Raw genomic sequence first — 18,259 nt, 5'->3', positions numbered from 1 at the left:
ATTTCCCACAAAAATGCCTCCATTACATGCCTAACAGCTGTCTGTGTGTGGAATGATGTCACGCATGCTCAAGTAAGCATCAGGAAGTCTGACCTGTTTAGGTCGGTGGATGACCTGGTCACGTAAAACCCCATAATGAATAACAGGGATTAATTAAACTAAATATGCTTAATTGTCAATTGAGCATTTATTGGGCTACATTAATGAGCATTTATAGACATCATGTAATTATGACTTGCTGCTTTTAGAAAATTCAGACTGATGTTTCCAAAAAAGTCTGGGTCAGACACTCAGTTCTTCTCCATTGCTCAGAGAGGGTGTTGAATGGCTAGACCTGAAGAGACCAATCTATAAACTGTAGATGTAGATATTCAGAAACAGCTGTCAAGCCTCTTCTTACAGATGTTGGAATATCCAACACTGCATCACTGAAAACGTTTATGCTCTGCTTCAGAACTTATCTATACTAGAACACTCTATTACTACAGTTATACTGTCACGTCAATTGAAGTACATCAGCCAAAAGTTCTTTGTCTGCTGTAGTTTATATTACTCTCCAGCTTAGGCCAAGCTGATGAAAGCCCCTTTCTTTAGCTGCATTTACACTTGGGTTTTGGGCAGAATAGCTGTCCTGGCTAAGGTTGCATTTTTTTTTTTTTGGTGAAAGAAAGGATTTACTCCCTTAGACCCATTTTTGTAATTTGTGAGATTCTGTTACCATATGGGACACACAATGTGAGAAAACCTGAATTTTCCTAGAAAACTGTGACAATAACCGGAGCTACATCCTGTATAGTGAATTTTTATTAGCCCTTTCCTGAGTGCACTTTCTGCAGTTGTTATGCAAGACTTCATTTTCTGCATATGTATATATTTCTACTTATGTTTCCTGCATATATTGTTTGACCACTCATCTCTTAAGTTTATCTACCCAAGAGGTAGACATTAACTTTTGTTAGTATTAGTATTATGTTATGGGATTTGGACAATGTCTGTTTAGAAACTTAATGACCACAAAACAGCATACACTGAGAGACAGGAGGAGACTGAACAGGGGAAGGAGTATAGCATACAAGTTGAATACAGAAGTGGTGGTTTAACATTTTAATAACTATTACAGATAAATTTCAAGTGTCTTACAGTGTCACTGTAGTAAAAAACTGTTTTCTGACAAGTTTGCTTGGAGGACTAAAGTTAAGCGTGGTGCACTTAACTATTTAACAGAAAGCTAGATTGTTCTCAGTTCTTTTGTTAATGAATTACATCACTGCAGCATTTTGGAGAATGTCTAAATATATTATTCTGAGTATCCAGTGGCTTGATCTACCTTGGTTCTTCCCAACAGCAGTATTTTGGATATGCATATTGTCACTTTTGATTACCCTACTGCAGCTGAATGAAAGCAGTTGTAGATTAAAATAATTGTTCCTGAGAACCAAAACTGAGTATGTTTTAGAAAAGGAAGCTGTTTTTCAGGACTGTTATGTCTGTCTTGCAACATTCTTTGACACGATGATTTAATGCTCCTTCCCGAAACAGAAGCCCAAACGCCCTCTATTGGCATCATACGGAAAATCAGACTAAGCCTATCTGCCTGGTTGAGTGCATTCAACCCCCATGGCATACTTGATCTCTTAAATGAATGAAAGCTAGGTAGAACCAGACAGAAAGCACTCAGCATCTCCTGCCCTTTGGCCATTTCAGAGCAGTGCTCTTAGTTAATTGTGCAATGATTTGCTTTTCCCATCTCACTTACTTGGCACCTGTAACAGAGGGCTCCGAATGGCTTCCAAAATGCAGGCAGTGCACAGAACTTGCTCCCCCAATAACCCGAAAGAGCTAGGACACAGTGCAGGACCATATCTAGCATTGTTTGTTTATAATCAGGGCAGAATGATATCCACAAATGGATGCAGAAGCCAAATCCTAAGGAGTATGTCCTGTTCTAGGAGAGTGTTTGACAGAATCATTGTAATACCTCTTCCTCTGTGAGCCAGGCAGTTTAATGTTTCAGTTACGGCAAGCAATACGCAGTTAATGAACTGAAAGGCATATAGTCTTCTACAGCGAATGGGTTTATATATGCTGAAGCCCCTGCCTAAGGGGTCTGACTTCCCCGTGCTGTTTTAAAGCATTCTTCGTGAAGAAATACGTCACTAACAAACCCCAGAGGGGCACTACAAAACGAGTATGATTTTCCCTGTGTAGTGCATTGAAAGATGCAGCGAGCTGACTGCATTCAAGCACATGGGGGCCAAACCAGAGGGGCGCTTCAGTTCCCCGAGATCACTGCCCCACAGCCCTGGGAGGTGCCCAGCCAGGTCATGTCATTACTTTTGCTCTGTGTAAAATTGTAGATTTCCCACTCTGTGTATGCTCATGTCATTTCTACTCTTGTATTTTGTTTCTGCTTCTAGGTGACTGTTAAGGCTGGGCAGGCACTAAAATGAAGCAAAAATAGCGCTGCATGAGGCCAGTGCAGCACTTAAAACTTTAGTGTCACTTTAATTTCCTTCTGAAGTTGGACTACTGAAGGTGTACGATTTAAGATAAAAGACCATTTGTTGGATTCCCCACCTGTTTTTTAGCAAGATTTATGACTAGAAATTTTCTCTCTCGCATTCCCTTTAAAAGAACTAGAGGGAAAAAAATGAGCATTCTCCCTACTCGTAACTAGCCACATCTGCTGCAATTAATAAAATCTTTATTGCTTTTATAACCGCAGGCCCCCACCCCGCATGAGGGCCGCCGCAGCGCTGCCCTGCGCTAAGATGGCGGCGACGGCGCCGCGTCACGTGACGCCGCGCGAGAAACGGCCGCGGCGCCGCGGGCGGGAAGCGCGATGGAGCCGGCGGCGCTGGAGAAGTTCTCGAGCCCGGGCAAGGGCGGCGGCCTCCGCTGCCGCCGGCGGCTGCGGCCCGGTGAGCTGCTCTACCGGGCCGAGCCCTTCGCCTACGTCGTCACCAAGGAGCAGCTGGGCGGCGTCTGCGACTGCTGCCTGCGCAGGTACCGGTCGGGGCGGGAGCGCGGCGGCCGCTTCTCCCCGGGGAGGGCGCCGTGTCTTACCGCGCTGTGCCGGGCAGCGCCGCCCCTTCCGCTGGGCACGGGGGCAGCGGGCGAGCGGCCGCAGCCCGGGGTAACGGGCGCCGCTTCCTTGTTTTCCGTTCCTGTGACTTTTCCAGGTGACAGCGCCCGTGGGGCGGCTTCCTCCTGCCGCTTTCCGGGCGTTGGTCGAGGTGTGCATGTGCGTAGGGGGGGCGGGCACAGCGCGCCGGTTAGGCGGCCCGCGTGGTTTTACTTCCTTCGCTCTTCCTCCCACCTTCCCCCAGAGGAAAAAGAAGGAAAAGGGCAGTTCCCGGCGCCTCCCGCAGCAGGTGCGGCGCGCTGGGCCGCGGCCGCCGAGCGCAGGACCCCGGGGCCGGGGAGGCCCCCTCCCGCGCACAGCCGCTGCCCTCGGGCCGCGGAGCCGCTCGTGAGCCTGGGGGAAACGGAAGCCGCCAGCTGCCGCCGGCGCGGCGGGCAGCGGCCTGGTGTGGCAGGCGGTGGTATCGCCGGGCGGGGCGGACCCGGAGGCGGGGCTCCCCCTCCGCCGTCACACCTGGAGCGCGGCGAGTGCCCCGGCTGCGCGGCCGTGGGGAGGGCGGCAGCGAGTTAGGCACGAGCGGGGTTTCTGTGGAAGAGGCCTCATCCTGCCTGCCAGCAGCCCTCCCCAGTTTTGGCGGGGAGGAAGGGGTGCAGATTAAAACCACCTGCACCCAAGAGCAGGCACTCCCCCTTAATAAAATGCGCTGGTTGAGCTTCCTACCACCTGTGTGCCCTTATTCTTTATAAGGGACCACGTGGTCTTGAGACCTGCCTTGAATAAAGGCCTCTGTTCTTCCCTAAATCCTAAGAAGTGAAAACTGACAAAGTAGCTTTCTGTGTTTTTTTCCCCCAAAAAACCCCAAACAACAACGACAAAACCCCCGTGAGTATCCCTTTTCCACCTCTGAGCAGTTTTCCAGCAGGATTGACTGTGATAGACCTGTTTTCATGAGAATTTGGATTATTTTTATATATTCCCAGAGCCTGCTGTTATTGCTTACAGGGATTCTCGGCTCCCATTTAAAGAAATGATAACATGACCCTTGTTTTCCAAGGAAGGAATTTGACAGCATATCCCAGGTCACACTTGCATCCAACCTCAGTGTGTTTAAAAAAAAAAAGAGAGACTTTTAGTTGATTTTATATCTTTGAAATCTGATTCATAACTTCAGAGTGCTTTGGGGTGATGATTGGCTGCTCCTTTTCAACTTTGGCTCATTAGAGATTGCAGATTTCAGAGGGCAGGCTGAGTGCTGCAAAAGATGGAAAGAGAATGACTCTTAAGCGTATTTGGATATAAAAATATAACCAGGTTTGTTGGGAGAAGTAGAAGTTTTGCCAACTGCTAGATCATGAAAGGTTATGCATTTGAAAATTTGTCCTTTTTTTAATAACAATATCAGTTAAATTAAAAAAAAAAGTTAAAAGTAAAATTAAGATTTTTTTTTTTCACCAACCCAGCTTCCGTTGCAAAATGAATTATGGCTAGAATGAGTTTATAGATCAAGACTGTACAAGTTGACTTCTCTTGAATAAAAAGCCACTGCCTTTAATGAGGTGGATAGGAGATTTTATTAAACTGCTGAGAAATGTGAAGATCCACAGTTTGTTTTGCTTGTTTTTTAACCTATGTAAGAAAACAGTACCTGCTGGAGTGGCAGCAGGTGGCAGTACAGGAACACAAAAAACCAAAAACTGGTCTTATGCCTGAAATTGTGTTAGCATTTTAGCAATCTTGTTAGATATTAATATTTGAGGCTTTATATTAGAGTGTAATTCTACACTGAATTCTGTCTCCTAACTTCTGTTACTAAATGTAGTAGGATGCAGCTTTTGGCTGTGTGAGAAGTGTTGGGTGGGTGAGAAGATTGGTTATGATGTGCAGAATCTCTTATTTCTGGATTGTGTGCTGAGAGGCATGGTCTAGACTGGATTTGGGGTCACAAACTTGCTTTACTGCTGATGTAACCTTGGTTAAATCCTTCCAGTATGGGTTTGAGGTCCTGAAGCAGGGTTGGGAAGGCTGCTTGGTGGCAGACTTTGCTGCTGTGATTCAGAGATGCTTGGCTAATGCAGTAGTTGCAGTCTTATCTAAAGCAAAGTGAATTACTGTGAATTTAAAGTGCTTCTATACATAGTTAGTACATCTACTTATAAAAATTCTAACAGCCCTTTCTCATTTTATTGCGCTGTTGGTATCAGCTAAAACTCTTGCTTGTTTTTACTAGGGTACATAGACCAGATGGTCAATTTTTTTGGTAATTCTCTGCTTTTGTGATTTCTTCTCACTTTGGAGATAATTCTGTTTTCTGATGAATGTTTTCCTGGTGTGTGTGTGTTTTCTTTTGTAGAAGGCTGGACCGAAATTATCTGCTATAACTAATTTAATATGATAGCAGATAGTGTGGTTGTTTTGAATTATAACCCATTAACAATTTTAAAATTTACTGTCTTGAAGTACAACACATAGTAAAGACTTGATCAGAAATATAATTTTTGATAAAGAATAGCAGTGCTGGCAGTTTGTGCTTCCGTGGAAGAAATGTCCTGAGAGAAGACATGAGATTGTGTTGCATCATCTTACCCTCTTTTTAAAGAGGTACCTACAGCACTAGGAGCAGGACTCCAAAACAGTAATCCTAGTAACGATGAGCAGTAGTTCTAACTGATATCAACAGTACTCCAAACTTGCCAAAATCTTGCTGTTTGTGCTTTTGTGGAGTTATGGCAAGATCTGGGTGGTCAGCATCTTTCCCTAACAAACTTATCGGGGAAAGTAACATAAAAGATTCTCCCTCTTTTATTAACCAAAGATGCTCTATATGACCTTTCTCCATGCTTTAATATCTCTTAAGGTGGATTCAATAGCAGTTCTGCTCTAATGCAGATTTACATAAGAGGGGACTGAGTTTTTAAAGGAAGGCTCCATTTCATCTGTAAAGTAGAGAATTTCACTGTTTTTTTCCCTTCTGCAGGACATTGATAAAGATGTTAAGATAAACAAATTACCACTGGTTCTGGAGGGTTCTGTCACCTTTCTTCATTCTGGAAAGTGACCCTTAAGCATTAATTATCTATTTTCTCTATATCCTTTAACTAACTAACAGCTATCGGTTTATAAAAGGATCTTTCCTCCAGTCCCTGGTAACTTAGCTTTTTTAGCCTTTACACAGATGTGTTATGTCCACTGGGTGCCTTTTATCCATCTGTGTATTGATGCCCTCATGGAACTCCTGCAGGTTAGAAAGACTGTCTTTCCCTTCACAGGAGCTGGGCGTGCTCTTTCCCCAGGGATTTTATTCATCCAAGTGATTAACGATCTTATTCTTTATTATAGTCTCTAGTGTCTTGCCAGGGTTATAAGCCAGATTTGCAGTTAGTTTAGTCAAGTGGATGTAGTGATTGAAATTTTTTGGTTTCATTAAAATAGCAAAGTATCGTGAACATGGGAATATCTGAGAGTTGTTTTCTTATTTAGAATTCTGGCACAAATGTCACATGAGATTACAGATGTTGCATCAGAAAACACTGGTGTCCTCAACCTTCTACCCAAAACTTTAAGTATAAGGGAAAAGGCTTATATTTGGGCTGTTTTTTGCCATTAGTTGTTACTGTTTTAAACTCTTTTTAAAGTTTATTGTTTATTTGAATTTGCTTTTACATAGTTGATCAGAAAAGAGGTTCAGTTAAAATCTGGATATAGCCAGTTATTTCTTGGTTTAACATATTAACCCAGATCAGTACTGATTTTTAATATCGGAAAATATGACTTTGCCAAACTTGCTTGCACACACTGATTTATCAACCCTAGTTTTAATCAGACTGTCCATTTTATGTGGTGATGTTGCTTAGTTTGCTCAGCTGGTTAAATCTTTACTTGGCTTTTAAAGATGTTCCTTGTCTGAAAAGTGAATGAAAAAGGGGCATCTCAATTCTTGGCAGATTTTTTTCCTCTGGGTATTCAATGCTGTATCAGCCATTGATCCCTGCTGACTGAACTTCCTGCAAGGTTCATGGTAGTGATGGCAGTGCTAAGTCAGGAGCTTGGTTTGACTTTCAGATTTTGAATTGAATTCTAGGAGACGAAGGCTTATATTTTTAAATTGTGGACTTGCCCACAATTTAGAATGAGAGTCAAAATGAATATTGAAGTCAATTGTGCTTTTCTTTTCTTCTCTTGCATGGTACTTTTACACAGCACTGTATTTTGATGTGCTTTACAAGAATCCAGTGCAAGGAGACTTCATCCTGATTGACATTTGGGAGCAAGCAAGTACTTTGTAGAATCTGGGTCTCAGAGAAGGTAACATTAGCTGATTTCCAAATTATATACTATTTATGCCTCTAAGGGAAAGAGACACTTAAGAAAAATGAAATTTTAGCAATTCATGCTCTAGGTGACCCTGCTTGAGCAGAGAGGTTGGACTAGATGATCTCCAGAGGTCCCTTCCAACCTCAACCATTCTGTTATTCTGTGAAATGTTATACGTTGTATATAGGCTATGAACTAATAGACAAGTGTTTTGTCTGTGGCTATGATTCAGGCTACTACAGGCCATTCAGACTACAGTAACAGAACCAGAAGCAGTATGAATGAGTGTTTCTGAATGAATACAACTTCTGTCAACATATCTAGAGAGAGAGAAAGATACCTAATTTAGGACTGTTGCAAGCTAACTATGGCAGCAGAGGCTACTGCAATCTGAGAAACAACCAAGAATTTGAGTAAATGGTTGGGCAGTTAACCAAGTATTAAATGCTGGGTAGCAAGTTTATGGTCCTTGCTGTGGTTCTTCTGGCTTAAAAATAGCTAAATTGACATACCCCTACATTCAGGGGGTCTTGTCTTGTGTCTTCATCATAGACACGCTCTTGAATGCTAGTTTTTTTTTTTTTTTTTTTAAGTTGTCATAATGAAAGTCAGCATACCATTGTTTAAGTGTGGAGTGCTTGGGTTAACAGCATCCTGAAGATACAAAAACACCATTACATTGTAACTACATAGTAGCATATGGTACACAGAAAAGGGGGATCATTTCAGAAAGAGTCACAAGGTTGCAATTGAAGGTTGAGATGAAGGTTGAGATCCTCTGTATCTGCATGGCCCTGGCTTGCATTTGTGCAGATCTGTTGGAGGACTACAAGCCCTTAACCCTACAAGTGCACCTCTTTCATCAGCAGCTGCAGGAGCTGGGCAGGAGAGGAGCTAGTTATTCTGACTCTGTAGCCATGGGGATTTCTCCGTGGAGGAGCTATTGCCCACTTAATAGAGCTAAGATGTGTCCTTAAATATCAAAGAGAAAGCTTACTTTGGCAGAGTGCTCTGTGTTCTGCTCCATCGCTCCTGCAGGAGACGTGAGCTAAGGGACGTGCTTTCCATGTGCTGGGGGAAGCCTGGCACGCACAAGGCCTCTAGCAATGCGTGAGGGGATGGGATTTGCAGTCTCTAGATCCATCTCTGAAAAATTCTTCTAGTGCTATTTGGTATAGAGATAGTTTCAAAACTATGCTAGCCTTACAGTTCTTGAAAACATACTGCTTAGTTGCTCTAGGTGTTGCTGGTATGTTTGTATTTTGTTCCATAGGAATATTGAAATGTAGGGAATTAGTATTTGATGATACATTCTTCATCTGGCAACTTTTCTTGATTTCTCATCAGATGAAGATCATGAAGTATTTTAGTCATAATTTTTTACATATTAAAAAATGTCCCCATTTTAAGTTTGTTTATATATAAAGCTGTCTTATGTAGACTGCTGTATTTTCAGGATTGTTAGCAGACTAGAATAACAGAAGGGATTTTTTTTTTTTAATTATTTAAACTGGGGGGGGGGGGGTACCCCACCACCAACAAAAAAACCCTGACCTATCACACAATGAATTAAAAGTTTTTAACCTGACTTGATACCCTGTCATGTTTGAGTTTGTTGTCAATAACACATTTAACATGCAAAATGTATGGTGTGTTTTTTATGTTGTTTCGATGATAGAGCTTCCAGCAGGTTTCCAGTAGCATTACAGATGTATAACCTCATATGAAGTAGAAGAGTATAAACAAATTATCTTTGATTAGTGATAATTTCCTGTGGAAGCAGCATGACTATTAGGATTAGTTATGTTTTTGTGCTTCCAAGGTAGGATAATCCTGGGAATTATGTGCTATAGCTTCTTCTAGCATTTCTAACCCACAATTTAGAATGGAATTGCAGTGCTGTTGTCTCTTGATGATGCATCCCTTGTTATGTGTAGTAACTGCAAAGGATGCAAAACAAAATTATATGAGATATGAGCTATGTAAAGTATCAGAGTTCAGGCTCATTGTAGATGTGTTTCCCAAGCCCTGAGAATTCACACAACACCAATAAGAGAAATGTTTATCTGTAGCTGAGCAACTAATACCCTTTAAAAAAAAAAAAAAAAAAAAGCATTCTTTTTTTTTAAAGAAGATAGTCCTCCCGTAGTCTCTTTTTGCTGTGATAGTGGAGGATGAAGTACCCTTAAAAAGGGAAAAATGGAAATGCTTGTTTCTGTCCTAATGCCACCTGGAGCAGTATGTGATATGACTTCCATGCTGCTGTTGCATGTGGCCAAGGAAACTTTTTTCCATTTTTGTACAAGTCGCTGGAAGTTTTATGCTGCATTAGAGCATTCTTTTTAATTTAAGTTATTTAAGAACTATTAATGATATCCTGTCCGAAGGCACTGGAATTTGCTGTTAGTGATAACCTCTGTTGTAGCTGTACTCAAAGGCTGCTTTGTGCTTTTGGCTCTATAGTACATGGGGTGGTGGTATTCTCGCTTGAAACATCCACAGTCTTGATCACAACTAGATGCAGCAGTTATTTTGAACTATTCAAAATAATATAGGTGAGGATTACAGAATTTTTGTTGTGTCTGTCCACCCCACCTATTCATGTTTTGAAGTTATTGGTTAATTCATGAAAGTTTTATGGAGGCAGAGGGGTTCAAAGTAGGTTAATGTCCTAGAAGCTTAATGAAAATACGTGGCCATATAGAAGAAAAAGACCCAATAAATGCCCTGAGAGAATTGGTACCAGGAGAGCTAATCCTTGTTAGACACCTTATTGTCTAACCTTATGGGAGAAGTTACAGATGCCTCTGTTGCAGGACAGGCTTCAGCCAGAGCTTGCATTTCCTTAGACAGTGAAAGTCATTTGACCACAAAATACAGCGCAGTGTGGAAACCAACCAGGCACTGTCAGCTCAGGTGCTTGAAAAGTTACCAATTACAGTATCCACAGTTTCCCCCTTATTCTGTCTAGTCATGTATCCTCTTGATCTCTGTCTCAAGGAAGGTTTAAAAGAGAGGATAGCATCATGGACTTAGTTCAGGGTCAGTGATCTGTGGCATTGGTGTGACGTGGAGGAAAGTAGGAAAATGCTTCTATGAAGGGCCTCCAAAGTAGTGTAATATTGTTGATGTCCAGATACAGTAGGAGGATGTCTTGGTATTTTCTCCTTCTGTGTTATTTTTTTCTTTATGGCTTGTTGAGTGAACTTCAAATGGGGACTGTATGGAAGTTGAAATAATGAAATTTAAAAGAGGGTCCTAATGGAAGAGTTGAAAACTAGGAATGGCGGGCAAGTTGGAAAAGTACATGCATACTGTGGGAGAAAGATGATGCAGTAGTCAGAATGGGACACGTCCGGTTGAAACTACTTGGCATTTTTACTCATTCTTTTAAAATAAATACAAGTTTAAAGTTCCTCTGACTGGCTTCCAGCTTTTTACCTAAGCTGGTATATGTTGATTGGGGGGGCACTTCTATTTATTTTGGATTTCATATTCTGTGTACATTTTTATATATATATGATACATATACATACACACACAGAAAAATACTGCTTTCTTGTTACTTTTGTTGGCTCAAGGGAGACCAGAGACTGTGCAAAAGAAAACAGAAGAATGAGTAGTCCAGGTACATTTGGTTTGGAGAAGAGAGAAGCAAAAGTGTCGTTCTTGGAGGTATCTAAAACCTGACTGGACGCGGTCCTGAGTAACATGCTGCAGTTGACGCTACTTGGAGCAGGAGGGCTGAACCAGATGATCCCTAGAGTCCCTTCCAACCTTGACTAATCTGTGATTCAGTGAAAAGAAGATTTAATAGAAAAATGTAAGATTTTAGGGTATAGATCTATGTGACAGCCTACCTGATGTGTTAGCTACAAGCTGCTGAATGGGGAGGTTATTCTTAACAGTCCCCCAAGTCTTTGCTGTCCTTACTGTGTGCTCCCTTTGCTTCCCCTTTGCCAGCTCTGCTGCTTATCTGACGTGTGATATAATACTTACTTGTTTTACTCCTCACAAGCATTTCCTACCATTAGATTCAGTTTGGTAGAAGGAACTCCACAGAAATTTTCTGTTCTTTCTTGCCACAAAGAAAATCCTGGTTTTGGCTTTCTAATGTCTTGGTTATGTAGGCGAGTCCTGAGTTTTCTTGTTTCTGCTGGCATTACTTTATTTTTATCACAGATTGTACTGATTTAAAGGGCTGTGCTTAACTTCTGTAATCATAATCACTGTGCGTCTCTGCAGCTGAATGGGAGTTTCTAGAGACCCAAGGTAAAATTTTGAATCTTGCCCAATGGTGTCCTGATGACTGTAGAGAAAGAACCAAGTGGAAAATTAATTGAACACGAGAGCATAATTCCTATGCTAACTCAAACCATAATCATCTGTTCATAAAATATTTGGCTTTCCTTTATCACGTTAACTACTAGCTACCCTCAGCTCAGAATCCATTCTGTTGCTAGCCTGATTGTTCAAGCTTAAATGGAGTTAACTTCAAAAAAATGTTTATCCTTTAACTATTTTCTTGACCCTTGTGTATTAGAACACTTGATCCTGCAGTCAGTAGATAGGAAATGCAATTTCCGACCTTCCTGGGAGAGGGCCTACCTGAGCATTCATGCAGGTTTAGTGTGCTGCACACGGAGTCTGGCTGTCAGCATTGGAAGGAAAAAGCACAAGTGTGTGTTGATAACTTCTTAAGAGGGCGTGATTAGGACTGGATGCGATCTAGGAATGCAGAAAAGGGACAACAGGTAATCACTGAGAAGAGGTAGAAGAAACACTTCTATCAACTGTAAGCCTCTTTAAAAAATTCAAATGAATAACATCTGGCTCATTCAACTGTTAAGGTGTGCTAGTGACCTGAAAAGACAATTTCTGTGGCAGGGACATTCTTGCCAGTGGGAAGGATCATGGTAAAATAGGGGAAAGAAATTTGGACAAGATTTTTGGTGAAGCATGGTCCTGGAAGAAGAAAGATATTTGTCCTGTAGGAAATGTTGAGCGTGAAATAAAGAAAACTATGTATGTGTTACCTGTGCAAAATCTTTGCTCAATGTATTCCACACTTATTGAAGGCCAGAAACTTGCTTTTATTTATTTGTGAAGAAAAGCTTGAAAGCAGGTCACTTGAACATAAAGATTCAAACTGTAATGCCATCTTGCTATTTTTTTCAGACTCCTAACTTGCATTTAATAGCAATAGTACTTTTTTTATAACAATACACTTATCAAGTGCTGTGTTTCCAAATATCACAGTGGAGAGACAGTTTACCTTTGGAGACAAACTTCTGGAAAGGAATGCTGGAAAGATGTAATGTACTAATATAGAGAGAAATTTTGAGAGACTGTTTTTTTCAAAACCTGAAGTAAAAGACTTTCTCATTGGGTTAGTGTTAAGAAATTCATTGAACAGCTCTGAAAGGACTGCAAGGTATAATTCCTACAAAGCTAAAAGGGATTAAACTTAATGCTTTATACAGTAATGTGTCCCCCCGCCTGGTACCTTAGCTTGAAATGGGTGGAGAAAGGAGTATGAGGAAGGTGAGAACTACTTTGCTGGTGAAAATTGTTGCTTAGGCTGTTTCCCTCTGGGTCTCTGATCTGTATAAAATGATTGGCTGGCTCTGGCTTGCTGGAGCTATAGTGCATTTGCTCATCTGTGGATATGCTGCACTTCTGCGTCTGAAGCAGTTGTTTGTCCTTTTTAAATGTGACAGCCTTATCCCTGATGGAGCAAAGGACAGGTCCTCTCCCTCTTCCTGCTGTGGCCTGGCTGCTATTCAGTGCCACAGCCATAGCACTTGGAGCTCCTGAGATCAGTGGTGCACTGAGGGACACTTGCTGGATCTGAAAAATTCTGCCTCCCCCACTTCATTGCAGTTCGCCCTTCCTCACATTTTCTTCCACGTGTTTTTGAGGCACTTGTATATTGTCTGTGTGTGAGGGGTGAATTCAGGGACTACTTTGCAGGTGATTTGTGCTAGGAATCTTTATTGGACATGGTATAGGATGAGAAAGGCTTGTACCAGACTAGCGCACTGCACTTAATTCCTTTTAGAAAAGTTGAGATTAAAAAAAAAAAAAAATTACTCTGGATCCAAATATTTTAAACATTGTGAGAGTTTTGGTGTCAGTCTCTGCTTTATATAGCTTGCATTGGTTTCTGTGGTGCATTGACTCCAAGTCCTCTAGCTGTTGAAGATATCTAAGTCCAGATTTCTGAAAAAGCAGGAATGGACCAAAACCTTAAAAAAAAAAAAAAAAAAAAAAAAAAAAAAAAAAAAAAAGGTGGCAGAAATTCACTTCATGTATCTCTTCAGAGATACAAGTTCATAAGTGTCTTTGTTGCTTTAGCAAATGGGACTGGCTACTCAGTTATTTAAAATCTTTATCCACTTGTTATACAAACTGTCTCATTTAGTTGAGATTGATGTACAACAGATGGAATAGCTATGGAAAAAAATTTTTAAAAAATACTCGATGAAACTCAACAATGTGATGATAGATATATCTGAAATTTTTGCCTGAGAAGGGGAAGAAAAAAAAGTCTGAGCAACAATCTCCTTAAGATACATAGGATATCAACTATAAAACAGATAAAGCAATAAAGTGTATTTCATCTAAAATAAAATCTACTAAAGAATTATGAGGCTTTTCTGTAGTTTTGGTTTTATTCCCCAGAATAAGTACAGAATAGTATCTCTTAATTTAAGAATGTCACTTTCCTTGTTTGAGGCAGTAGATGAGTTGTGCTAATTGGCACCGAAAAGAGCAATGCGTATCAGGCATAATAATAGCTAGATAGTTATAAAGGTTCTTATTTTGCAGCCCAGTTACAGCAAGAAGTTATTCTTGCCACTTATGGCTAAAAGATATCCAGCATTTCAGTAGTCATGCAGTCAGTCAGTATATTGCTTATATGTGGGTTTTGCTGTCCCTTAATGGCTCTAGGTGGTGGTGTGTGTTTTTGCTGAAATAAATATTCCGCTAACTTCTCACTGATTGGGAAATTACTGGGATTTAAGTAGTTTTATTTTTATGGCGTTTTATTCTGTGTTACAGGAAGCACTTACCTTTTTGTTCCTGTTTGCCATCTTTATAGAAGTTCCCTTTGCAATATTATATGTCACTTTACTTGGTTTAATGTTTTTCTATCTGAAGAGGCTATTGTAAGATTTCTCACTCATAAGGATCAGTTGTCATTTTCCTTGCTTTCTGCCACCAGATGAAGCCTTTATAGAGCATCTGTATGCTCCTGGGTCCAGATGTTCAGAACAGAACCTAGAATATGGGGTCAATCAAAGTGAAGAATGGCAGTGCTCACCTCCTTTTTAATTTATGTCCTGCTTGTGTATAAAGCTGAAGATATTCTCAACTGGTAGGTAAATTTTAATGCATATATGAGGAAATCCTGGAGTTTAGATACATAGTTGGAGGATTAAAGTCCTTGTTTTGTCACTAGCTTCCTCTGAATTTGAATAAGGTCTTCCACTGCTTATCTATCTGAGATGTATGAAGCTTATTGCATTGACCCATATACTTAGAAGTCGCTGGTAACATATAAAATAGAAAATATTTTGATATACGTTTGTATATTGCTTAGAGGGCAGTATTTGGCCTGTAGCCTGCTTGAACATCTTGAACAGTGATTATAGGCAGCAGAAGGCATATCTGCTGTAAATTCGTTTACTAGTATGAATATGAAAAAGTTCAACACCAACAGTTTTTTACATACATTTAAAATTAACAGACCTTTTAAATTGCTAAAATGTGTCTTAATTCAGCCAGAACTGAAGGCTTTTCTTTGTGAAGTTTTATGGCTTTGCCATTTGCCAGGTCGAAATATTACTGTGTTGGAACATATAACAGTTTCTTCTAGCTACTAGAGCTGTGAAACCTACTTGTCCTCAGGACAAGAAAAAAGTGCATGTGTAGAGAAGATGCTTAACTGATACCATGGAAGAATACAAAAGGGGCCAGTGGGATCTAAATTACAACAGGCCTAAGAAAATGTCAGCCTGAAAAATTGTTTACCTGAGATGGGTTCAGTAGATGTAACCTCCAGAGCTGCTCTGAGCAGAAAGGATATTGGGTATGTTTTGAGAAAAGTACTTCCAAAAAAGCTGGTCATAAAGGAAGAATCTGCCATTTTTAAAAAAATATTGGTCTGCCACAGATGATACTGTGAGACTAATCACTTACCAACTCAGAGAGACTTTAGCAGATGGAAGCTAAAGTAGCAACATATGTATGGTATGCTTACTGAAGGGTTATGAAACATACTTTCTCATTTTGCATGTATGTGTAAAAATCTCAGCAGAGAGATTTTGCAAGGCGATACCTGCACACCTTATTCTCCTTGGAGAGCTACCAGTTTGACAAGGCCGTGGCCCCTCTGTGACTCATGGGAGCATCTAACAGAATGAGGGGGAAGTGGAAAATACAGGTCTGGGAAGAGTTTCATATTTTCTGTTCAAGACATGAATTTACTGAAGTTAAGACACACTTTAAGGAGAGGATAAGCATTTTAAATGAACAGGATTTCTTATTGGAAAAGTTCTCTAAGAGCTTGTATGCAGAGTGATGTAGAGAGGATGGGTTATGGGGCTGGGCACAAGAGGGCTGGGCATTTGTATTAGTCCAAGAGAACTGTGGACTGGAAGCACAAAAACTAAAAACTAGGCATTTAGCTGGAGGGTCTGGGGCTGGTTGTATGGTAGCATCAGGGTTGTTGCACTTACCTACGTGCTCAGTGTAACAGTTAAAATGATTAGCACTGAGTAACAAGAAGATTAGCCAAGATTTTGAATATTCCCTTTCAAAGTTGAGTTTTTAGCCTATCGGCTTGGTCCTCAACCTCAGGAGGAACTGAATTATTAGAGGACATGTTCTGCCTTTGAACAAGTAGCTCATAGCAATGTCAGTGTTTCATATGCACAATATATTGTGATATTTGGCTTTCTGTTTTGGGGGAGGGGGAGCTATTGTAAGATTCCAGTCACTTTGCTGCCCCCCCCCCCCCCCCCCGGTATAATTCTTGCTTTGGACCAGATGAAATAATTTACAGGACTTCCAAGTGCTTCAGAAATAATTATGGAGCCAAATACTGTGTCCTTACTTAAAGATCGCCATGGGAATTTTAACTTTTGGAATTTGTCTGTTTAGAACAACTGTACTGTAGGCTTATTAATTTTTAATTTTCACATCTTTTTAACCTTCCTCTATGGAGTCTTAAAAGCTGTAACTGTTGGTACATTTTATGACCTTTGTAGTTAGGGCTGCTTGTGAAGCATGTATGTGGTACTCATTCTCATGTGTTCATATAGATTTTAATTATAAAATTCATTTGTACTAAAAAATATTTCACTAGTAGCTGTTATTGAAAGATTATGCTTGCTCTTCTGCTCAATAGCACACAAGGATTTGGCATGAGTTCTAAAATTGCATGTGTTGGGACATCTCAATGTCGATTCATTTTTACAGCCGGAAGGTAACAAAGTTTTTAATTATTCATTTTATTTTCCAGATACAAAATCACCTGCACTGTGCATTTCCCTCTCTCCCTTTTGCTGTAAATTCTTCGAGGCATGAAATAGCCTGCCAGGTGTCTGTTACACTCTGAAGTTAATGAATGGTTATCAGTGTATAATAACTCAGCTACAAACTGTAATGCATGCATAATATCATTGTGTAGCATTTTTGCCTTCAGACAATCAATTGCAGTAGGTTTAGTAATGTCATCCTAGACTGTGCTTTCCCCCAAGCATCCAAAATGGAAACCTTCTCCTCCCCTGCCCTCCTGTCCTGTTCTGTAAGCAAATGAGGTTAGAAACTTTCCTCAGCTTAGAAATGTTTGCAGTTTTGCCACAGTAGCTTTTAGTAGAGCGGGTATTTTGGCTTTATCTTGTGACGAGTCCTTTATATTCATTCTGACTAGTGGAAATAAATGACCTCTAGTTTCTCCTGGGCTCGTTCCTGTGAAGTCGAGTTCATCCTTCATGTGTACACATCTTGTTTACTGCTGCTGTGGATGTGAGCTCACAACCAGGGAAAAAACCTCTGTAGCCTCAGTCTTGCAATTATCTCCTGGCAGAACTTCTAATAGAGTCAGAACAAGGTTTTTATATTTTAAAACTCATCTATTAGAATTAGTAATTTCCAGAAATGCCTTTTTTGTTCATTTGTGTTATATATATTTTTTATAGGTACATATGTATGCCTCTTACACAATAAAAAGAGCTGTGTTAAATTTAATTGGAAGACCAGTATATTTTCTTAAACTGATTTTATAGGTGAAATAAATAGAAAATTATTCTGGGAAAGACTAAATGTTTTAACCGTCTCTAAATAATTCAGTTCTTATTTTTGAAAAGTTATTTGCAAACTAAGGTTACCTTAAAATAAAAAAATCCATTAATTTCTTCTTGTAATGGATTTTATTTTAGAGTTACCAAGAATACATTTAAGAAATTCTATGGTATACATTTGATGAAATCGGTTTATTGCATCAATAAGGTTACTGCTGACGCTATGTACTGCAAAGGTAATTTCAGCTTAATGTTGGAAGTAGGCCCTCAAATCAGTTTGTATCTTGATGAGATTTAACCACAATTTTGTACAGTAATGGCTTCACTATCAGGCTCTGTGGGGAAACACTCATATACAAATGCCGTAGCAGTTGCTGGAAAAACATTGTAATAAACTTTACCTATTCTTTTTCCTGCTTCACATTAGGCTTTTCATCTGTTTGTCATAACTGTGTTGACAAGGCTTTGTCAACAGAAAGATGAGTCTGATTTATTTATATTTACATATTATTATTATACATATCTGATTTATATTTATTTACAGTAACTTAAA

General features: G+C 40.2%; 1 protein-coding gene across 2 annotated transcripts in view; it reads left to right on the top strand.

The window, feature by feature from the left end:
• Nucleotides 1-2,764: 2,764 nt before the first annotated feature.
• The window catches only part of SMYD3 (SET and MYND domain containing 3), a 429,715-nt gene continuing 414,220 nt past the window's right edge, over nucleotides 2,765-18,259 (top strand). The window contains exon 1 of one of the 2 annotated variants that reach the window (XM_026102659.2): nucleotides 2,765-3,006. In XM_026102659.2, the coding sequence (XP_025958444.2) occupies nucleotides 2,843-3,006 (164 nt within the window). In that variant the 5' untranslated portion in view covers nucleotides 2,765-2,842. The remainder of the gene's footprint in view (nucleotides 3,007-18,259) is intronic. The other variant, XM_026102660.2, reaches the window with a different exon arrangement.

Source organism: Dromaius novaehollandiae, chromosome 3 (genome assembly GCF_036370855.1).
Source record: "Dromaius novaehollandiae isolate bDroNov1 chromosome 3, bDroNov1.hap1, whole genome shotgun sequence".
In the NCBI taxonomy this organism is placed as follows: Eukaryota; Metazoa; Chordata; class Aves; order Casuariiformes; family Dromaiidae; genus Dromaius; species Dromaius novaehollandiae.
The sequence above is the reverse complement of the archived record's forward strand: the minus strand, read 5'-3'. Positions and strand labels throughout refer to the sequence as shown.